Source organism: Protopterus annectens, chromosome 12.part0 (assembly GCF_019279795.1).
Source record: "Protopterus annectens isolate FY-2018-M chromosome 12.part0, PAN1.0, whole genome shotgun sequence".
NCBI lineage: Eukaryota > Metazoa > Chordata > Ceratodontiformes > Protopteridae > Protopterus > Protopterus annectens.
In genome coordinates, this window is record NC_056746.1 from 217727381 (window position 1) to 217752497 (window position 25117).

The 25117-nt window shown below is 41.0% G+C and overlaps 1 protein-coding gene across 4 annotated transcripts in view; it reads right to left on the reverse strand.

The window, feature by feature from the left end:
- The window catches only part of MFSD1 (major facilitator superfamily domain containing 1), a 336629-nt gene that overhangs the window by 246911 nt on the left and 64601 nt on the right, over positions 1-25117 (reverse strand). For all 4 annotated transcript variants that reach the window (XM_044089276.1, XM_044089274.1, XM_044089273.1 and 1 more), the window contains one exon: positions 22345-22488. In XM_044089276.1, the coding sequence (XP_043945211.1) occupies positions 22345-22488 (144 nt within the window). The remainder of the gene's footprint in view (positions 1-22344; positions 22489-25117) is intronic.

Consider the following 25117-nt stretch of genomic DNA (forward strand, 5'->3'; position numbering starts at 1 on the left):
AGTACAGTTTTGTACCTACCATAAATGTAGATGTTCGAAGATCCACATTGCTGCAGTCCTTACTTATGGGGTAGTCCGCTGTCAGATCTGACATCAGAGCGTCAGGGTATAACTTGCCCCAGATGTCAGAAGGCCAAACCAGAAAGGCCACAGCCAAAAACAGAATACCTCCCAAAAACATGCCCAACAACAACCATCACCTAAAGCATAGCACCATGTCAAACTACAGTGGGGAAGGAGGACTGCAGCAATGTGGATCTGAACATCTACATTTATGGTAGGTACAAAACTGTACTATGTTCTTCATCTCACATTGCTGCAGTCCTTACTTATGGGTAGAATCCCAAAGCAACGGGAAAGGGAGGTTGGTAAAAATCATAAAGCATTAGGGGCTGCCAAAATGCCCTGTAAAATTGCAGTGGCAAATCCAGCCCTAGATTTAGAATAAAGAGGAAGGTGGTAATGTTTAGAAAAAGTATGCACTGAACTCCAAGTAGCTGCCTCCAAAATGTCCTTTGTAGCTTCCCCCCTTAGAAAGGCCATAGAAGTAGCAGTAGCCCTAGTGGAATGAGGCCTGATTCCAGCAGGAATCTCCTTACCATGATGGGAATAACAGAAAGAAATACAAAACCCAATCCATTTAGAAATAGTTTGTTTTGAAACAGGTTTACCCTGTGAACCCAAAGCAAAAGAAACAAACAACTGCTGAGACTGTCTGAACTCCTTGGTTCTGCTCAAATAATAACTGCCTGTGAATATCCAAAGTATGCAAAATTTTCTCCTTTATTTTGGGGTTTGCATAAAAAGTAGGCAAATGAATAGTTTGGTTCAAGGCCACACTAGAAACCACTTTAGGCATAAAGGAAGGATTAAAGATACCCTATCCTTATGAAAAATCAGGAAAGGCTCCACTGCCATGAGGGCCTGTAATTCAGAAACCCTTCTTGCAGAGGTAATGGCCAACAAAAAGCAGTTTACCATGTCAAATACTTTAACTCGACAGTTGGTGCAGGTTCAAAAGCTTGTAGACTAAGTATTTGCAACACAATATTGAGATCCCAAGCAGGAGTAGGAGTCTAAGAAATTGGTTAAACAAAGGATGTGAGAAAAAAGGAGGCTATCAATTATAGTGAGCAGAAATGGCTGCAGCATGGACCTTTATCGAGGAGAAAGACAAACCCTTGTCCAATAACTCAGTAAGATATTGAAGAGCAACACTTAAATCAGGTTTGGAGACATCAAAGTCCTTTCCTTTGCTCCAAATAAAAATCTCCTCCATTTATCAGCGTAAACTTTCCTGGTACTAGGCCTCCTGGCCTCCAAAATAACATTCAAAACTTGTTGTGGAAGCTGAGACCCTCCAGAGTCTAAAATAGAATATGCCAGGCTGTTAGATGCAGAGACTGAATCTTGACATTGAGGAAGTGATTGTCCTCTTGTGACAAAAGGTGCGGAATCAAAGGCAGAGGCCATGGAGGTTCTCGTACTAAACTCCTCAGTAGTGGGTACCAGTGTTGTCGAGGCCAATCTATCAAAATCATGGTTGGCTTGTCTTGTCTGGCCTTCAAAAGTACCTTGGGAAGAAGAGGCAGAGGTGGAAAGGCATATACATGTAGATTGTTCCAACTGAATGATAGAGTGTCCACCTTCCAAGCTGTGTGATGAAACATTTTTGTGCAAAATTTTGGCAACTGGTAATTTAGTGGAGAAGCGAACAGATCTATGTCTGGAGTTCCCCATAACACTGTCAACTTTTGAAATACATGAGGATCGTGAGGATCCACTATTTGTCTGCTCAACACATCTGCTAAGGAGTTCTGTGCTCCTGGTAGAAACCTTGCCTGAAGATTGAGGTGTAGATTGAGAGCAGTTTCCCACAAAATCATCGCTTGCCTGCAAAGAGGGTAAGATTGGGTTCCCCCTTGCTTGTTGATGTACCACATGACAGTAGTGTTGTCTGTTTGAATCAACAGCTGCCCTGGGTGAAGTAAATCTTTGAAAGCCATCAATGCAAACTGGACTGCTAACATTTCCTTCAAGTTGATATGCAAATGTTGGAGTTTGACAGGCGTTTTGCACCCATTTTCCATTGAGGTGTGCTCCCAAGCCTTGTCCGAGGCATCTGTCGTTAGAATCTCACAGAGAGTCCCTTGTTTAGGTGACATTCCTGAGCCCACCACAAAAACTCCTTCTGAATGCAAGGTATTATCTGAATGACAGTGTCTAGATCTTGGCAGTGCTGTGTCCATACATTTTTGAGATACCATTGAAGCTTCCTCATATGCAATTTGGCATTGGGAAGCACCAGAATACAAGATGCCCTGAACCCCAAGGCTTGAAGGACTGTCCTTGCAGTCAGCCTGGACCGTAGAGACATTTGATGGAAATAAAGAGAAAGGCTTCTTTGTTTGTCCAGGGTCAAAAAAGCCATCTGGGAGGCTGTATTCAGTCTCACACCCAGAAAGCACATGTCCTGAGAGAATACCCTAGGCATCTTAACACTGCCATCACATACTGTAGATGATGAAGAAGTGTGCAATAATCAGGCAATCATCCAAATAAGGATAAATCTGTATTCCTCTTAGTCTGAAAGGCCATCACTGGAGCCAGAACCTTTGTGAACACTAGTAGATAAGCCAAAGGGCAATGCAGAGAACTGATAATGTAAATTTAGGAACCTCCTGCAACTGGGCCTGATAGGAACATGAAGGTAAGCCTCTTTGAGATCCAGAGTAACCATCCAGTGATCTTTTCCCAACAGAGGTAAAAGTTGTTGTAAAGTCAGCATCTTGAACTTTGGAATGTCCAGGTAAGTGTCGAGGATAGATAAATCCAAAATTGGTCTCCACGTGTTCCCTTTCTTTGGAACTAGAAACAGGCGAGAATAAAATCCTAGGCCCACTTCTGACAGAGGAAATGGCTGTATAGCTCCTATTTGAAGAAGTAAAGAAATTTGTTTGTGAGCCTCTATCCTTTGCCGAGGAGGGACGTTTGGCATGCCTTTGAAAGGAGGCATGGTATGGAAATAGAACTTGTAACCTCGGTTTATAATGTCCAATACCCATTTGTCCTGGGTGACTAAATGCCAATTTCTCCCAAAGGAGCTGCCAGGCAAGAAGAATCTGGCAGCTGAAAATGCAGGTCATTGGGCCTGTTTATGAAAGGACTGGCCCCTGCCCTCACCAGCAGATTGAGCAGCGAACTCCATTGTCTCGGCCTGAAGGTACTCTTTGCTCTGCCTACATCTACCCCTAGACTGAGAATCAGAAGATTAGTAGGCCAATTTCTACTAAACTTTGGAGGTTGTACCTGCAAAAAATCTTTAACAGTCTGCATAGACTTAGCCTTGTCTTCCATTTTCTTTAAGACTGACTCCACAGGAGGACCAAACAAAACTTCAGACTGTAAAGGGGCATCCAGAATTCTAGACTTAACATGCTCAGACAAATTCTGAAATAACTGAACCAGTGGCAGCCACCCTAGAAGAAGCCTGTAAAGCATCAAAACCACATTGCAAAGAGTGCTTACCCACCTGTTCAGAAACATGCAGTAAATCCTGCAATTCACACTCTATGCCCTCTGCCAAAGCATCCACTTTAGATCTTAGCTGAGAAAGGAGGAAATTTTGATACTTCAACATATGAAACTGGCAGTTCAAAGCTCTCATTGCTAAAGTAGAAGAGGTATACACCTTCTTACCCCATCTATCCAAAGCTCTAGCTTCCTTATCCAGAGGAACCGGATTCTTAACAACAGAGGCTCTAACACCCTTAGGCCCCTGACTAATAGTTTCTGGGTCCGCCCTAGGACTCTTATACAGATATTTATGAGCCTCAGGCACCCTGTAATACCTGTCCGGTTTAACTGGGGCAGGAGGCACAGAATCTGGATTAAGGGAAGCTTCGAGAAAACATCTGAAACAACATCCAAAACTGGAGGTATAGCTAAGGGTCTATGCTGTGGTAAAAACAAGAACTCCCTAAGTCTCTTCCATGAATCAGAGTAATCCTGTCCTTCCCATTTAAAATGCTCCCTCATGGAATGCAGAGTTTCTGAAAATGAAAAATCCTCTGGAGGAGAAGCAGAAGGAGAGGAATCCTCTGCATCAGAATCAGAATAAGGAGGGAAATCTTGAATGTCTTCAGCAGAAGACTCTGAATCATCTGAGGCCTGCTCCAAACTTTCCAACTCTGGCTCCATCCTGGGCCTCTTATCATGAGGGGGCATAGAACCTCTAATTAAAGTAATCAAATCCTCTGCCATTTTAAGCATGTGCTTTTTAGGCACAGACCCTGAAGAACCAGAACTGACACCAGAGGAAGGCAAAACAGACCTGCCCTTAGAAGGAGCCTTAGAAACAGTAACAGAAGGCCTAACCACCTTAGGCATAGAAGGGAGAATAGAAACCTGAGAGGCTCCTTCAGCCTGACCTGCCTCCTGAAAGGCCACATCTTGTAAAATCAAAGTTTCATCCACCTGTTCAGCTGACGAATCATCCTGCCTAGGCTTTAAAGATTTGTCTGTCCCAAACAAGGAATACAAAGCGAGTGGTAAAATACAATTATTCACTTTTGTAACTGAGGCAAGAAAAACAAAAATATTCCATCGGTCTGAAACCGCTGCTTCTGCATCGGACCATGCGGCAAAAGACTGAGGATACTGATGTCAGATCTATAAGTAAGGACTGCAGCAATGTGAGATGAAGAACATCCCAATTTTGTCCAAAGACCGTGGGTGCAACCATTGGAAGTTATAGTACAATCGTCCACAATTTAATTGGAGGGACTGAGAAGAATGCGTGATGACTGAGATCTGTGCATGAAGGTGAAGGATGCGAGTTGCAGTTTATGGGATAAACTAGGACATAAGTTGTTAGAGAGAGAAGCTTTAGTTGCTAGAAACAAGCTTGCAATAGGCAGTACAGACATAAGAGGTCCTTACACTGATGAACTGAGTACTGGAGAGGTTGACAAGAGTACAGTAATGAGTAAGAATTAATGACAGGAAGAGGATATTCCAAGTTTAGGGGGAGTAAGAGATTACCAGTCTGGTTGTGGATACATCCTGCCAATCATCAAGGGATGAGTACTGCCTACATCCCAGGATGCAGACTTCCAAAAGGTAGCTGCAAGGAATGTTCCTCATCTTAAACCATCATGTTGAGAGTGAACCCAATACATACAAAAGGTACCCAATGGGTCATATGAATAATGAATTTATTTCCCGAAGGATGTAACTGAGGTTTATTAATCTCATTAGCCTTTTGCCAGAGTCAAGGCAAAATCCTTCCCACTGATCCTAACACAGGACAGTTTCAACTTTAATCGTTCTCTGACTAGTGAGATGGGCCAGGAGCTTCTACATTTGTGGGCCTCTGGCACTTACAGCAGTGCTTCATGAAGTGCTCTTCTCTAGGCAGTAGACAGTCTTGTCTCAACACCCAATAGCAGCATAGAGAACCAAAGCCTTTACAGTAAAAAAAAAGTTCCCATGACAAATCCAATGCTCAAGATAAAAATTCAAAAACTATCAAAAACTCCAAAAACACCCATTTGGAAGGCAAGCCACGCACAGAATGAAAAATTAAAACCAGCAATTAAATTGTACAATGGCATGAAACTGAAGGAACACCAAAATAAACTGTAGACCTCAAAACTTAAAAAAATAGTACTTAATTCAAACATCAGTTTGAGTTATATTTTAAGTTTTATAAGGTCTACATTTTATTTGGCATTCCTGTGGTTTCATGCCTCAGTAGAAAAAAAATGGCAAGCATATGGATGGATATTTTCTTCTAGTGTGACACATTATGTCAAAGTATGAACCGACAAGGGTGCATTCCCCTCCCTTCAACCAGTACTACAGCAATGGAGAGAGAAAAAAAGCTGAAATGCAAGAGAAGACAGACAACCAATCTCAGACCCAATGAGAATGGTTCCCAAAGCAACATCTCCAGCATATGCAGTAATTAAGCCTGAAAGCTTGTATATCTGGGTTATCTGCAAAACCCATAATACTCTTAAACCCCCTTAGAGAAGGTCACGTGAACAGCGAAGTGCACAAATAACGGTTTCTGGACAGTTAAACAAATCAGATGAGAATAAGTGCATCCCACTGAGTAATTTCCAAGCCTGGCAGTCTCTCTCTCCGTCAAACCAGAAGAATAGAAACTGTTACCAATCCCCATTATATAATCTACTTATCTGCAAGTCTCTGAAATCCAAGAAAAATTATACCAGACAACAGAACTTCAACTGATTACAACTCATTCCACCACCAACAAACAGCTCAGCAGAAACCTAAACAATCAAAACAGTTCAAGCTTGCACTAAGTGCCCTTCCACTAATCAAATACATACAAAATTAAACAGAGCATAGACCTACAACCCCTTAACAACACAGACATAACTGAACCTTGGATAAGACAAGATACATCCAATCTACACTATCATTTCCCTAATTGTAAATACATTTCAAAATTTTAGTGTTCACCCAGGTAAAAGAATAGATGAGGAACACTTCTTACTTAAAAAAAAAAATTACATATACAAATAAAAGCACAAGCAGAATAAGAACTCTCAAATGGCTGATAATTGATATACGTCTGCAAAACTCCTTCATTCTACACCTTGTATTAGCTTACCTCCCATACCCAGTATCCATACAAACATTAAAAAAATTCTAATAAACAAAAAAATTATAAGTTGCGTGTCCCTTCAAATAAGTTATCATAGTGAAAGGACTTCTATATCAGTATATGTCATATCCAGCTAAATGACTCAGCACATTCCTTGTACATCTTGACCAAATTCAGTTCATTAATAAAACAGGTCTAACTTCAAAACAGGAAGCAACACTTGCCTCTTTATAGATATTTCCAATTTCATTTAATCACACTTCATTCTCCATCCCACGCTATGCTACCATTCCCAAGAATCTTTCATGTTAATATACCCATTCAAAAGTCCACTTCCAAAACAAATCTGATTTAGAGCAAATTCAGATGACAGAATTGCTGCCGTAAAAACAGAACTACTCAAAACTGACTGGTCCACCAATACTGACCATGAAAAGTAGAACAAACTCTTTACAACATGCTGGTAACCCCTCATTACAAGTACTTCTGTATAAATCAACAAACTGTTAATAAAACCCCAACAAATGGATAACCATGGAACTAAAATCACTCTTCAAACTATATTGAGACACTACTTGCAAAACATGGAAACACACTCTCCCAGTCTCAAGAACAGAAACAGATTTACTTCATTCTGAAATACAGCAAAAAAAATCAATACCTAATTGCACACAGGACAACTAGTGTGTAGTCACAAGCACTGCCCCAGAATTGCAAATCAGACACACCTGACATTACTTTATATGCTCACTCCAACAGTCTAATCAATAAAAAGGGTCTGTTGCCATGGACACAAGCTTTCCCACTACCTCTGTTACCAGACTGGTGGACATAGGCATCCTAAGGCAATGTAGAAATTGCCTCACATTTACTGACAACTGACAACCAGTTAATTCCCAAACAAACTGATATGGCATATGAGAGATGTATTCACACAATGTCAGTGGAGGCAAAGCTCTCCTATAAAAGCATGCCTAATGTCAAATCAGGTTGTCAGTAGTACACACACTGCACCCATCACACTCAATTCAAAACAGACATATAGACCCAAATATGCCAAGGTGCTTAAATGCGATCTTCCCAAACCCCAAACACCTCCTAGATGAAGTCCACATAACAAATACCCTCAGCACCCACAGAGGCACTCTTTCAAAACAGCCACATCAACACATACACCCACATCTCATGGAGCCTGTACTTCTAAACCAAGGCAAGCCACCACACATGTCCCTCTCACCAGTCTGAGTAAAGAAAAAGTCAGTCAGTTGCTTGTTAGGTGCCAGGATCTACCACATTAAGCACTCAACTCAGGCCACTGGACCATAAGTATCGGTATAGTTCAGTTATAGTCCGACTGGGTAATACCCATTTTCAGTGGAGGCCCAGGCAGAAAAGCTCTGTTTGTTAACATTACATTACACTACACGAATTCCAGTTAAACACTGATTAGTTACATTTATATTTACATTTATACATAAACAGTAGTTACATTTATGCATTCTAAGATTTTAGTAACTTTCACCTCTGCAAAGAGAAAGCCCACATGCAACTTAGTGGATTGTACAGGCAGCAGATAAGATTGTTTTGTCACTTCAGTGTATTCTGTTTAAGGAGAGTATTTGGAGACTATCATACGATGAACACAAAGTCTCAGCCTTGAGATGAGCATGTGCAGGACCACAACTAAGATGTTGTTTAAGCAGTGGTTTAAAACTACTGAGTTTGTCAGACAGTTTTATTTGTGTGGGGATACTACTCCAGAGTTTAGCAACATATTTAGAGTACAGCGAGTCTCCTGCAACATTGTTTGACTTATTTGCAAGTAATAAGAATTTGTTACTAGAGCAGAGGTCCCTTACTGGACAGTAGGTCAGTAATAATCAGTAATAAATTATGTAGTACAGGGCATTTTTCTGGATGATGAATGCGTTTGCATGCTGTATTTAGTTGTGAATATGTTAGGTAGTTGTGTACTTCAAATCAGTTTAATTGCTTTAAGCTATGACAATGGTGGGTCCTATGAGGGAGACTGGTGGCAAATTTAGTTATTTTATTGTAGCAGGTGGCAAGTTTATTTCTTTGAGTATTGTTTAAGTTTGTTAAGTTAGGAGCAGAGTACAACAGAGTTGGCAATCAGAAGGTGGTAGCTAGAGTTTTTCTTGCAGTATCTGTACAGAATCCATTGATCCTATAAAGGGAGCCTAGTTTCTGGTGAGTAGATTTAATGGTGTGCAGTACATGCTGGTCAAATTTTAGATAGTCATCTATTATAACACTTAGAAGTTTACTGTGAGTTACAGTTTCAATGACAGTATTTGATGACTTTATGGTAAAAGATTGCTTTCGATTTTGGCAATGTTTTGAGGTAAAAAGCATTAACTTAGTTTTCTTGGGGCCGAGTAGGTGGTTTGCTTCTTTGAGCCAGGTTCTACAGAAGAGAAAGATGTTTGGGTAATGTGTTGGAGCTTATTTATTGTTGAGGCACAAATATTAATGTTGAGTCGTCTGCATACTGAACTAACTAGCATGGTGAGTGGAGGCGTGGAGGTCATTAATAAATATATTAAATAGGAGAGGAAAAAGGATAGAGCCCCGAGGGACACCTGTAGTAACTAGTTGAAAGGATGAGTAGGTTTGTTGCCATTTAACGGCTTATTGCCTTCCAGTTAAGTAACTAAGAAACCCCAACAAGGAGTATTGCGAAATTCCCACTGAGGAGTGTCGAACGAGCAGTTACTGGTGCAAAACAGTATTAAATGCCTTTGACAAGTCTAAGAACATGCTAGACACAATCGAACCATTGTTTCTATGTCGGTTTATTATATTTGTAAAATGTGGTAGAGCAGTAGTGGTGCTGTACTGGGGTCTCGTATTGTGTTTCTGAGAGCAGGTTATTTCTGTTAAGTACTCCATCTGCTGCATATGGATGATTTTCTCTAATATCTTTGGAGATGGGGAGTGAATTGCTATTGGTCTGTAGTTATTAAACTCTGCAGATATGCCATCTTTGTGCAGTGGTATGATGTAGGATTTTTTCCACAGTGATGGGACGTCGTTTTCTGCAATGGGCTTATTAACTAGTATGGACACATGGAAGGTTATGACTTCTGCAGCCATTTTTAGGTAGTCTGATGGTGGCTGGTCTACAGTTGCAGAAGTAGGTTTTAGTTTAAGGATCAACATTCTTATAAGCGAGGTAGTATTACATTAAAGTGAAGAACTGTGGGTAGTTTTGAGAGCACAGCAGTAGAGAAAGGGGGCGGCTGTATTAGTGTCCAAGAGAGATACTACTGATTGTATAAAGAAGGAATTAAACTGTGTGGATAGTGTATTACTGTCTGTTTTTGGAGAGGGAATAGTGGTCTTGCCAGGGTAGAGTGGTTTACTTAGTGATGACCAAAAATGTTTGTGTTGTTTTTATGTTTGTCTTGTAGGCTAGTATAGTATCTTTGCTTATCCTGTTTGACATGGGAGTTTTGCAAGGGAGATGTCTACATTGCTGCAAGGCATTTTGAGTTATACTTTATACCACTTTTTCCAGGTTTTATCTCTTTTTGTCATGATTTTGTTTCTTTTGTCAGCAATGGGGCAGGGTTGGACTCTACTCTTATTACGTACTGGTGCTACATTATTTAAGGTCTGTAAGACTACGTTACTAAAGTGTTCTACAGCAGCATCTAGCTGCAGTGTTCAAAGTACCTTCCAGTTATATTGTTTCAGTGTTTCACTGAAAATATCTTTGCTGAAATTGGTTGTATTTCGTATCTGGCTATAGATAATATGTTTATCTAGGTTATGGTGAGTTCTAATAGCATATATGTTGGTATGTGGTCAATTATGCTGACAGGCAACCTACTTTGTTTGCCTGGTTTGTTTGTAAGAATCCAGTCTAATATTGCGCGTCTCCCTGAAGTTTTATTGATTTTAGTAGGTGTGGTTATTAATTGTCTGAAGTTGAACACATTTTTGTCACACTGCTAAGAAATGACCCAGTATTCGGGGACTTGGGGACACAAAACAGTAATTGAGCCTTTGACCATCACAAGTCTACAGTAGTGAGGAAATCATTTTATGTTGTGCAACTTATAAACAAAGGTATGACATCTAGGTCCAAAGAAGTCATTGTTCCACTGTATTTGACATTTGTCAAACCTATCATTGAGTACAATGCCCCCATTGGTGTGTACCTAACCAGGCATATGCAAAATTGGAATGTCCACAGAGGTTGCTCACTAAAAGAATACAGGGCATAAGTAGCATGTCCAGTGCAGACTGCCTCAAGGCCCTGTCCCTGTATTCTGTCTCTTACAGGCTGTTGAGGGGAGATCTATACCTGGCATACAAGGCATTGTCAGACCCCACCCCTTAAGGACCTCCTGCATAACTGCAAAACAAACAGCACCAGAATTATCCGATCTAAATACTTGAAACTTGCCTGTGATTTAAACAGGACCTGTTGGAGAGACAGATATGTATCCCAAAGACTACCACTTCTCTGAAACAGACTCCCCATCCATGTGAAGCAGAGGTCTTCCTAACCCAGTTCAAGTGTAACTTGGACAATTGGATGGGGAACAGAAAATTCATCCCTGGTTTGGCATCTACGTCTCTAATGGACACAAGCAGTCTTCAAATGATTCATTTCTCAGGCCCCTGCTTGTAAATGTTCATCTCCCAAGCTCCTGTTTACACTTATTAAGGGTACCAGAACTTGCCAGAGATTGGAGATGCATGGCTAGGCTGAAAAAGCCCCTTGTGGTCATTAGCCTAGTAAACGCCTATGAACCTAAAAAAAAGTAATCCACAGACAAAGCCACACTTCAAGCTCAACAATCCATCTTTCTAAACCAATGTAAAATATTTAAGAAAAAGTATGCCTTATTAATAGCTGAACCTCAAAGAAACAACCTATAGCCAACAATTCCAATAACTGTATTCATGGTTCTCTGACACCTCCCACTATTTGCAAAAGTTTTGACTATTTCCAATTCCAACTATAACCATTCCAAATATATTTCTGATCACCATAACTCCATTCAACCCTTTCACTTCAGAACAATATTGAGAAAGGAGACAAACTGCTCTAGATAGAAATTCTCCAATGTGGGCCAGCAAGTACAGACTTTCTCCAGACCCTGGGTTATAATAAATTTGTAGCTAATATCGTCTTCAAAACTCTCTACCATATTTTCAGCCTGTCCCTTTGCCGTATCAAACTATTAAAGATACCACAAATACTACCAACCAGAAAAATAACAAACCAATAAAATCTTACGAAAAACATAAAACCATGACATAAGCGCTTTCATCCATTAAATAATTAACTTCTTCGGATATTACACATTTAAATACACACCAAAAACAATTAATTAGTCATTGAAGACGACCCAATAAGTCACCGACTGGCTTAATCAGAAGCTCCTCACCAACAATCCACATACCCATCTAATCTGCATATTGCATACTTTAAAATTTCATTGGTGGATAATAAATACTCGCCTTTTCTTGATTTGTTCCCTTTTTTACTACATCTATTAAAACCACCATTTAACCCTTAACAGACAATAAATATTTTTTACAACCCTTTGGTGCAATTCCAAACTACCACCTCTACTCAGCCAAAATCTAAAGAATAAATAAACTACATTTACAATCATGTTTACAAAAACATTTACGAAAACGCTTTCCAAAATACACACATTAATTCGCTGTTCAAGAGCTTTGAGCTTCAAACAAACAAGAGATGGAAGTGTGTTAATTAATATCTGGCTACGCCCCTGCATTTAACCGGATTTGCCAGATCAGTTCCTTCCTTTCCAATTGCAATGTTTAAGGCCCACCCTTATATTCGGATATACACCATGAATTGCCATATAAGAAAAATCATGTCCCAAGTATAAGTTTATATGATTCGCGAGTGCACTATTTGAATTACTTTTCTTAATATTATATCCATGTTCATATATTCTCACTTTCAATTTACAGTCGGTTTTACAGACATAAAACACGCACATTTCATACTCTTGGTGATATAAATCTCTCCCCTAGATTTGCAAATAAACCTACCTCTAACTTGACAGTTTAATCCTTTTATTCCAAAACTTTTACCCTCACTAATACATTTACAATGATGACAAAACACCACATTTCCTCATTTCGCCATTTTTATTCTTATTACAGACGTTACTCCTTTCTAAAATATTCTTCAGATTAGGTCCCCTACGATAGACTAAAATAGGTCTTTCTCCTACCTTATTCCTTATCGACCATATCAAAGGCCAATTTTTATTTAAAATCCATTTTATTGATAGAATATTATTACTAAAGGTAGTAATAAATGTTGCCTTGTTATCAAACTTTATTCTGGATTCATAAAAGAAGCTACCTTCCGTGAAATTAGAACATGGAAATCCCCCCCATCTCAGCAGTGGTCCCCCCCAATTCTTTATATAAAACTGGTTTAAAATAACCCCTCTCTCTCTTCAGTGTAGCCTCCTGTACTAGCTCTTCCAAACGTTCAGGGGAGTACCCTCTCTTTATGCACATTTCCACTACTTTAGACATTCTTTATTAAAATGATCTTCCATGGAGACCATTCTAGAGGCTCTAATTGCCCCTTAACTACAGAACATTTCTGGTGCACTGGGTGAGAACTCTTGTAATGAAGAAAACTATTAGAATTGTTACACTTCCAATAAATTCTAGAGATAAACCTACCAGTCGCTCTATTCTTACTGAGTAAAATATCCAAATAGGATATTTTTTTGTGTCCATTTCATGCATAAATTTTAGGAAGTTCATAGCATTATAAACATAATGAATAAACTCTTCTAGTTAATCTTTACTCCCTTTCCAAATAATATATACGTCATCCAGAAAGCTAACAAAATCAAAACTTGTTCTTCAATTCACTATTAAATAAGAACCGGTGTTCTCAAAAAGTGATGACATGTTGGGAAATACTACACCACATTGAGACCCATGGCAACTCCCTTTTTATGTAAATATTAGGTGTCTTCAAAGAGAATATAGTTAGTTAGTATGCCTTCAATCTGGAAACGGGCACACCCCTCCCTAACATCCTTAAGCCTACATCCACAATTTAGTCCAATACCAATACTGCCAAAACTTCGTAAACTGTTAGAAAAGGTAACTTACCTACATAGTTTATCCAGAATCCATAAATATGGCATAGCTAACAGGTGCCAGTATGGATTCTGGCCAGGCAGGAGCTCAATGGCTCTACTTGGATGCTCATGGATTACATCTGTTCAATATGGACAAAGGCCCACTCTGTAGCATATACAGCTGAAGTTCTGATAGTGATCCACACAACTGGAGTTCAACAAGTGGGCGAGGTGCTGAACAGCCAGGCAGGGAAGGGTGAGAGTTAGTGTCTCACGCTGGACCATCCATCCTGAGGTAAGGGAAATGCTGATCCCAGCTGGCCAAATTTCCTCCATGCAGCTGGAAGTGCAGAAGCCTCCTGGAATTCCTTGCTATCTTTATATGATGGTAGGTTCTCCTTGAGGTCGATTGAGGGACATACAGTCATCCTTCCTCAAAAGAGTCCGAATGGACATGTGACCATCTGAAACTTGGTCCGTTTTACAAAGGGATTCAACTTGCTCCAATCTAAAATTGGCCTGAGGTCCTTCTTCTCTGGCACCAAGAACAACTTTGAATAAGCTTCAGATCCGCATTGGTCTGGTGGGGCCTCCTGGATCACTATTTACTAACAGCTTCTGAATTTCAGTGGATGCATCCCATTATATGATGGGGTGGCATATTGTAAGATGTTAGGGATTTACCTTCTGTGTACCTAAAAATGTAATTGTGTAACCTCTGGATAGGACTGTAACATCCATGCATCCAAGGAGATGGCCTCCCAAGCTTCTGGGTGCAGAGCCAAATGATAGGTTTCCCAACTGTCTGACTCTGGAGGCAGTGGGGTAACCTATCAGCATCACTGAAAGTGTCCCCTGGAGAAAGCTCTATGGAAGCCCTGGTTCTGTGGACCACCCCTGCCATGTTGTCCGTACCCATTATGCCCATGCCATAGGAGATTCCTGAAAAGGCTGCTGCACTTATCTACAGAAGAGATGTTTCTCTCCTCCTGGTTCGAAGAGAAGGTCTACCGAGGGGTAGAAAAATGCATTCCAATGGGAAACACCATGTTCTGCTTGCTCCTGGTTAAAGTGTTCTAAATCTTAGGCCTCTAAAAGTGAAGAGTCATCATAGGGGGCATTGATAAAGGATGCCCTGAAACAGTCTGCAAAATTACACAATCTCATCCAAACATGGAGACACATGGCACATCCTGAGCCGCTGATTCCATCATTGCTACATTAGAAAGCAGATGCATGGACACATTAGCAATAGACTGCAAGATGAACAACTGAGTCACCAGAGTCTCTTGTGTCTTAACCTCTTAACACTTCCAACATGATATCCCATTTAAGTCCTGTCAAGTGAATTCAGTAATTTTACTCTCTCAGTGCAAACATGACTGAGGTACAGGAGTGCTTCTCTAGTTGGTCCAGTGCCAGAAACTTCCTAGTTAGGGTATGAACTGATTAACTCTGTTCGGAAATATCCTTCTCAGTGGTCACCACCACAACAGCATCAATGGCAGGACCTTACTCCAGTGTTGCTGGTCCTTGGGAGGGGCCAGGATCTTATTTAGTTTCTTTTTAATTGGTTCCACCATATCGGGATCCTTCCATGTCCTCCGAGACACCAAGTCAATAAAGCCCATGTGGTGGGGGAACCACCATGAACGTGGAAGGCCCCACCCTGAAGGCCTCCAATATTACAGACTCCTCCAGAAAAGAGGCTTCGGCAATCCAACCCCCACATTGGATCAGCAGCTCCAAAAGATCACCAAAACAGGTGTCATCACAGGGAGATTTGAAGGACCCTCTCCTTCATCAAGGCCAGTATCTTCAGTGAGAGAGTCCTCTAGAGAATACAGATGCTCTCTCTTCCACTACCTCTTGCCAGAAATTTCCCATCTGGAAGGGAGGGGGCAGAAAAGGCAGGGGGCCCCAAGTGCAGAGTACTTTGGAGACCACCAGGAATGGACTTTCCTGGTGCAGACTGATGCATGTCCACAAGCACAAGCATTGATGAGGGAGGGATACCAGCTGGGGCTCAGCACTCTATTCCCTAATGGGAGAACATCCCCTCTATGACATCAAAGGCAGATGCTGAAGCTGGCATCCCGGAGAATGCATGTCTAAGATCTGAAGATCCTAAAGATATGCCAGACTCTGTAGCCACTTCTACCTGCCCCAATGCTGAGATCACAGTGGAACTATTGAGAGCTGAGGCACCAAGTAGGAAGGATGACTCCAAAACCTGAAGCTTCGACTCCAACCTTGAAATCCCATCCTGAAGTGAAGTGTCAGCCCCAAGATTTGCTTGGTTTAGACACCGAGTTGAGAAAACCAAGGCAGGGGTAGAAGCCGATATAATCCAAGCCGCTGGATCCAGTCATAGGGGTGGTAAGGCTACCACCTCAGATAACCTTGCAGTCATAGGGTCTGAGGGAGAAAACAAGCTTGTTGGAGCTGAAGCCTTGGGTCAAGGACCCAAAGCCAAACAGACCAGTTCCAACTGCATCTAGGCTTGTAGGAAGGACAACATTAGCCACGTCAGTGGGTCTTAAACTCCTGACCAAATTGGACGAAGCCACTGATGGAAGCTGGAGGCTTTCCTGATGACTCCAAGGACCATACCCGAACTAAAGAGGATCACATCCAGGGAGGAGAAGGAGACTCTGGAGAAGACTCTCAAAGAGTACAGAGGGAGAAGGTTGAAAAGGTCCTACCCAAGGTAGCTCCTTTTGACAGGAAATAACTTGGGATACTGAGCATTGGGATAAGATCCCTCTCCCATGGTTGGTGCTGTGGGAGACGGGTCCAATTTGTCATATCCAATGATGATTCTGAGGCTGCCAGATCAGCTGAAGATCTTGGGACTTTCAGATCTGGCAGACAGGACAAACAGCGAGCCAATCGCTGTTGGTCTCCTTTTGAAAGTTTAGGGTCCTTAGATCCTTTCTTCTGACCTCGAGCTACTTTATCAACCTTACCAGTAAGAGAGAAAGAGGAGGAAGAAGAATCACTGGCCTCTTGGCCCTTTTCTCATTAATGGTTCAGGTGCCAAAACTATCACAAATAGTACATTGTGTTGAGGTGAGTGGACCAAAGACAATAAATGCACCTGTCATGCATTTCTTGGGAAGGGAGCTTGTGGCCGAACACCATTCAGTTTCACACATTCAGATAAATACACCTCCAAGTTGGTTAACCAGAATGATTCCCTAGAGTTACTCCATGTACAAAGACCCCTCTCCAAGTTATCACCAGCTACAGATCCAACCTCCATGAAATGTGACATCCACACAACCTACTTGGATCTACATGAGTCACTCAAAATAAAACCAAATGCCCTGGCTATGGGTGACTAACTACCCATCCATAGACACACTTGCCCAAAGGTTCTTGGATATCATTAACTCAAATGCCTTGGAGTAGATAGATGGCACCCCCAAAAGGGTCCCAAACAGTCCAGACTTGGTACTCACCAACATGGCAGAACGATGCACCACCACAAGTGTGTGGCATTCCCTAGTAAAGTCTGATCAGAAATCAGTCTCTTTCAAAGAAACGATACCACCCTCACCCCCCACCCCCCAGGAAAAATTAGACTAAAAACTTTTCAAAAGCCAACTATAGCCTCTTATAAGAAGGCATTAATATCTTCAAAGCTCCTGTCCCACTGACAGCAAGGACACCTATACTGAGATATACACCAATGCATTGTATAAACATCTATACAATTGTACTGACTCAGCCATTCCTAACAGGACCAAAGCAAGATCTTCAAGAAAAAAAACAGTGCCTGGTAAATATCAAACAAGCAGGTTATACAATAAGAGGAAGAAATTGCTATCCAAGAGCAAGAAATAATCTCAGAATTGGAAGCACACCCTTCTCAGACTGAACAAGCAAATAAGACATCTTGTAAAGTCCTCTAAAGCTAACTACGAATCTAGATTAGCATCCCTAGCTAAGGATAACCATAAGCCGTTCTTTAGCTATATCTGAAACTTTAAAGGAAAAACCCAGATTTGCGATGAACTGGTAGTGAATGGTACCATATATACTGAACCAGAGTAAATAGCCAACCTGCTAGTGGACAGGTTCAGTGAAAACTTCTCCCTTGTCCCTGCCACATACACCCCAAAACATTCCCATCACCTATTCTCCACCTAGCATCTCTAAAGAGCAGGTCTTAACCGTCAAACACTTGACACGACCCAGTCTGGTTTTGTTAAAGGGAGATCGTGCCTGTTGAACTAGGTAGACTTCTTTCAGACCGTCACCAAAACCCCGGATGAAGGCAAATCTATGCATGCAGCCTACCAAGACTTGGTTAAGGCCTTTGGAATAATCCCCCACTCAGGCATCATTGGAAAATAAAAAACTCACCCATTTGGGGTTCAACCCATTTACTATCAGGTGGGTTGCAAACTGGCTCACCAACAGGACAAATCCAGTCAAAACAGGGGACTCCACCTCCACCAGCCAACAGGTTATCAGTGGTGTTCGACAGGGATCAGTGCTGGGCCACTATTGTTTGGAATCTACTTCTCAGAAGTACAGGCAAAAACAAAAGGTCTGTGGCTGACAAAGTTTGCTGATGACTGCAAAGTGGGAACAGTCACCGAGTTCCCAAATGATGTCAACATTCTACAAGGACTTGCACAAACCAATGATCAGTGTCAAAGTCATGGTCTTAAACTAAATGAAAAAAAATGCGTTAACGTCCCCTTCAGCAACGTTGATGTCCCTGCAGACTACCATATTAATAACAACACTCTCAGCTCTAAATCAGTGGCGAGACATTTGTGCAAACAGGTTGACAGCACTCTTACTTTTGATCACCATGTCTCCCATGGTGATAAGGAAGGACTTCTACATTGCTCACCTCATAAGCAAGGGCATAGCTTCCAGAACAAAAAAAGAGGTTATAACCCTCCTGTACTCTTCCCTCATCAGGCCAATAAGAGAGTACAATGTTCCCTTTGGTATGTACCTAAACAGGCACTTGCATCAACTGGAGAGTTCCTCACAAAGAAAATTCAATGTCTTCAGCACGTCTTACATGGACAATCTCCAAGCACTTGACCCCACAAACTTCTGTTTCGTCAAGGGCAGATCTTGCTTGTTGCCTGGATGACTTCTTTAAGATGGTGACCAAGGGCCTGGACGAGGGAAAGTCCATGCATACAGCTTACCTTGACTTGGCCAATGCCTTTGACACAATCACCCACTCGGTCATCACAGAAAAGCTAACACAACTTGGCGTAAATCCACATCTCATCAGGTGGGTGGCCAAATAGCTTACAGACAGGACCCTCAAAGTCATAATAGGCACCTCCACCTCTGCTAGCAGATCTGTCACTAGTGGAGTTCCCCAGGGATCTGTCCTGGAACCCCTACTGTCTGGCATCTACTTCTCAGAGGTCCAGGCAAAGACAAAAGACCACTGTAAGTTGGGTGCTGTCACTGACTCCCCAAATTATGTTAACATACTGCAAGAGGGTCTCACTGCAACTAATGACTGGTGTCATGGCCTCAAGCTAAATGCAAAAAAAAGTATCACTATACCATTCAGCAAAAATATGACCCCTATTGATTACCACATCAACGGCAGCCCCCTAAGCACACAACCTGTGGTGAGAGACCTGGGCACTCAGGTTGATAATAACCTCACATTAAACCATCATGTAGCGGCAGTGGTCAGAAAAGCCTTTTACTTAGTTCATCTCATAAATAAAGGGATTGCATCCAGAAAAAAGGAGGTTATTACCTCTCCATACTCCTCTCTCCTTAGACCAATAATTGAGTACAAACACACCCAGTTTGGTATATACCTCTCCAAACATCTGCACCAACTGGAAAGACCACTGAAATACCTCACAAAGAGACTCCATGGCCTCCAACACTTGTCCTATGCAGACAGACTCAAAATCACTATCGCTCTATTCGGTATCGTACAGATTGCTCAGGGGTGATCGGTGTCTCACCTACAAGGCAATCTCGACCATGCCCTACTAGAGATACTTCATATCCAGAAGTCTAATTCCTCATGCACTACCTGCTCAAAAGGCCTGAATTTAATATGCGACATCAACAAAACCTGCTGGAGAGACATGTTTGTCTCCCAGAGGCTTCCCAGTCTCTGGAACAGACTTCCCATACACGTCAAACAGAGCACCTCACTGACCCTCTCCAAGAGCAACCCTGATGAGTGGATGTGAAACCACAAATTTGTCCTAGGGTTCCACCTGTGTCCCTCACTGACAGGGGTGACAGGTGCTGACTGGGGTTTCTTTTTGGGGATAAACTCTTGGCTAGGCTTGTAAAGGCCCCAGGGCCATTAGCCTAGTAACCTCCTCTGATCCTATGGATAGACTGAAATCACTGTCACTATACTCTGTATTGTATAGACCACTCAGAGGTGACCTCTGCCTTGCATACAGAGCAACCACTGATCCTGCCTTAATGGAAATGCTGCACATTCGTAAGTCAAATGGTTCATGATTCATTTGCTCTAGGGACCGTAACCTAGCATGTGACATCAACAGGACTTGCTGGAGAGACAGAAATGTCTCCCAGAGGTTGCCTCTCCTCTGGAATAAACTTCTAATACAGGTTAAACAGAGCCCCTCATTAACCCCTTTTAACTGTAACTTGGACAAATGCATGGGAAACTGCAAATTCACCCCAGGGGTTTTACCTGTGTCCCTCTTGGATAGGGGCAGTCAGTGCTGATGTAGATCCGCTTATAACATAGACCATATCTCTAGACCCTTAAGGGAACAAGGGTTGAACTTGGCTAGGCTTGTAAGGGCCCTAGGGCCATTAGCCTAGTAATTTCCTATGAACCTAAATATACAACTATAAAAAAAAAACTACAAACCAACAAGCACTGACTTATAAAAAAACCCACAGAGTATCTACAAAACTTATAGCAAATAAGGTGGAAAAAGCCTATGAACTAAATCTATACCTAACCAACAAAATCTGCACGACCTAACTGTACTAACAATAAAGCAGACCAAAAATACCAACTGCTAAGAAAAACAAGGGAAGAGAAAAGGGAAAAAAGATTTATCTAACAAGCACTAGAAAAGGATACACCCGACCAAGCTGCTGTCCAGGAAGGTTGCAGATGAGATTGGGGGTAATCCTAGTTAGGCAAAGATATTTGTGGGTACAGACATGGAAGCTCGAGGGGGCTGAAGTGTTTTGGATATGGCCAGTCTTGGATCTGATAATCCACACTGAACCAGATGGAAAAAAACACTGGATACAATTTTAAAATTAAATAAACAATGTTTCTGCCATGACTACTTGTATTAGACTTTATCCAGTTGCAGGTGTTCTCAGGTTTCTTCTGAAAGATTCTGTGGGGTTTGAAACTAAACTTTAATACCATAGGAACACTTGCAGCACACTCCCTTCACAGGCTCTAAATACTAACTTTCTATCATTTTTAGACTTTTTTATTTCTGTGACACACTATAGGCCACAGCCTAGGCCTCCTGAATTTCTGGCATACCACAATCCCTTTCACTTCTGCACTCTAAGATGTCCACAGCTTCTCTTCTTTTTGCAGTCACCTGTGTTTGTGCATTTTTTTTTCAAACTGGGGGTTGGGGAACTGTGTTTGTAAATCCAGACAGCATACAACAGGGAAATGGACAACCTTTTCATCAAATGACAGCATACAATGATGAGCAAAGTACTGTGCATACTATGCCACCACCTTCAAGTCACATGCCACAGCAATTACTCATTTCTGCAGATGTGCTGCTATTAGTCTCTCTCTCTCAATCTGTCTCTCAGTTCCATCCATGCCGTGCAGCAAATTGAGCAATGAGTGCTCTCCAGCACTCGTTTCTGTAGAAGTTACAGTTTTACAGGGTCTGGTTGTTAGCCCGGCACACAACCCGCCAGGGCGGGGGACCACACACTTGCGCGCACACACACACACACACACACACACACACACACACACACACACACACACACACACACACACACACCTAGGGCCAATTTAGAGTGTCCATTCGAACTATGCATGTATTTGGAATGTGGGAGGAAACCGGAGCACTCGTAGGAAACCCATGCGAACACAGGGAGGACATGCAGACTCTGCACAGAAGGCATCCCAGCAGAGAATCAGACTGGAGAACCTCTTGCTGTGAGGCGAAAATGCTAACTACTTCACCAATGTGCCGCCCATTGCTATTAGTACTTGGGAGGGGGGACTTTGTCTTTCCGCTGCCAATAGTCCTAACTCCCTAATGCCAACTCCTGAACATAGGTCACTTGTATCAAGGTCAGACATCTTACACCATGCACTGCAGGACAGGCAGTCATTTTCATACTTTTTAAAGGATACAATTACCCAGAGAGAGATACATTTGTATACAAGCAAACATCTATGGTATCTTACCACTTCATTTATTTCTACAAGACTCAACAACCAGAAAAGCTGGAAAGCCTAAGAACCTTCCTGTGACAAATGCTCCCCAATACAACATACTGACTAAAGCAAGTCAAAAGACCAAACCAGCACAACACTTCATTTCTAAGACAAGCAAAAAGCTTTTCAGATTTCCTTACTAGTAAGTGATCCATTTCCAGATCCGAACAGCAGTCGTCCTGTTAGCATCAGTGGCAACAAGTACTGTGTACCTTTGAAGTGAGATCCAAGTGCAAAAACAGATGATCCCAGAACAGTTAGAAAGGAGAAGAGGAAAACACCAACTGGAATGGAAAAAATTAATATTAAACAGATATTTAACACGTAATCAGCTCTGACACATTCAGCATCAGTTTTTGCATTAACTATTGAATTCTGTTCAGAGCATCACTGTATTCCACTTTAACAAAGATTGTGATGTTCATGCTCACTGCTGCAGCCACTGCAATACATTTTTTCACTACACAAATTATGAACATATACTACACTCCGGGCAGTCTTATCCTGCTGAAAACGGAGGGGGTCTTCTCTTATTAGTATAACAGAAAACAGCATAACCAAATATTGCAAAGAGGAATATTTAAGACTACAGGCAATGACAACTTACATTTTCTATTAACATTTCCTTTTTTTTTGTTTTACATTTTGATAAAAATCACCGCTGCAGCATATACCAAACAAGACTCACAAAACTATAAAAAAAAAAATATATATATATATATATATATATATATATATATATATATATACACATACACATATACATACATATATATACATACATTATATATATATATATATATATATATATATATATACATACATATATATACATATATATATATATTTTTTTTTTTTACAAAAGTTCCAAAAAGTTCCATTGCTCATGGATGTGCACACAGATATTCTTCACACACATTCTAATTCAGGGGTCAGACAACCTTAGAGGAAAATGAAATGTTTGGCTACAAGTGTTTCTACTTTCTCAAAAGGCTGTGTGGGCTCAGAGTTAACATAATTAAGTGGGAAGATAGGGATGCCCTTTTTATTTTATTTTTGCTTTTTATGTACAGCCTATGACAACTATAATACGGAAATCAGATATATGGGGGTATACAGCAGAGAGTGAAATGGAATGAATGAGACAAAGGGAGGTGTGATGGACCAGAGTAAGAAAAAAAAAACGTAGGACTACATATCTACATGACATAGCATGGTTAGTACAAGCTTCCCAGATAAGGAGGGGGAATTTTATAAATGCACTGATGTATAGAAAAAGTTTTGTCAGTGTGAACTAACTGCAGCCCAAGATAAATGAGGCTCAATTATGTTTTTATTTATTTTTTTTTCAAACAGGCGCCTCTCATTATTAAAATGGACTCTCAAAGCTTTTGTACAAACAGGATAATGAAACAGTTCTTACATTTCTGTGACCCAAAGAATTTCTATATTGCAATTTGTTTTTCTGTAATTTGCTACTTGCTAGTCATTTTACTTCTTAAGATAATACATATTCCTTTTTATTTTAGATTTCCCAAATTCTTTAACTATTGATTATGAATTTTTTTGTATGGCATCCATTATGGTCTTGTAGACACTTGTTAGTTCTAAAAGGAATGTTTTAGTCTCTGAAAACTGCAAATGCATTTACTAGAAAAATGAAAATCAGTGTACAGCAGGAACTAGCATTCAAGAATGCACTTCCTTCTCAAGAAAGCTCCACCCTCAAGGAAAACGTCCGCTTCATTAAAGTAGTTATTGTGGATACTGCCTTCTTACTTTGGAATGCATTGCTGAAGCAGCAAGCTTTAAGTATTATCTCTTTTATATTTCACAAAATTAATAAAACATTTTGTGTGATGCAAAAAAAATTAGAAAAGGTAAGTACTGCTGAGGCTAGCTTTAGAAAGCACCTCAGAAATTTACAGATTAGACTGTAAAATACCGTGGTGGTGGTGCTGCGGTAGCGTTGTCGCCTCACAGTAAGATGCCGTCCGGTCCGGTTCGATTCTCAGCTACAGCGTCTTCTGCGTTGAGACATGTGTGAATGGGCATACATTTGTTGAAGGTTGTGCATCAGGGCTGGCAACTCTGCACGTAAAAATCAACTGCCAATCATTAGCGGACCAGAGTTCCGCTGTGGCGACCCCTAACCGGGAAAAGCCGGAAGACAAGAGAAAGAGCGAGACTGTAAAATGGATAAATATTTTAATACCAAGAAATACAAAATGCTACGTTTCAAGAAAAACTGTTTAGGGCTGAATATGAACATAGAGTACAGGATTAGAAAAATGATCAAAGTCGACTTCTAAGATGGCTACACATTGAATAACAGCTTAATTCTGGCTCTCCCAGTGTGAAAACAGAAACTTAGCAGAGAAAGCCAGTGGACCTGGATTTCTAAGTAAATTTCAGTAACTAACTAGTAAGTTCACTGCCTGGATGCCAGGAAAAATAGAAAAAGAGGACCTGAAGAAAAATCAGCTACAAAAGGTAATAAAAAAAACACCGACTGGGAAAAGTACTGTAGCTGTTCAGCAAAAAGAAGTGCAACCTCCAGACATGACTTCAAGTAGCCTCGAGGAAAAGTATAAAGCAACTGCATACAAACCTGACTAAAATAAATGAAACACAGATGATCAACTCAAACAATAAAAGCCTGGAAAAAATGGAAGAAGCTTTAAACAGATACTCATATGAGATGATAAAACTGCCAAACTCAAGGCCAAATTGAAGAAAAGGCTGGCTGAATATGAGATTGCACAAGAGGAGAGGTTTCAAAAAATAATAGAATTAGAGAACAAAGCACAGAGAAAACCTGAGATTTTCAGCTGTACTTGAGAAGCTGGAAGAAAGAGATTGTATTAATTTCATGAAAGCACAAGTAAGAAACAGGACTGGTATTGCTCAACA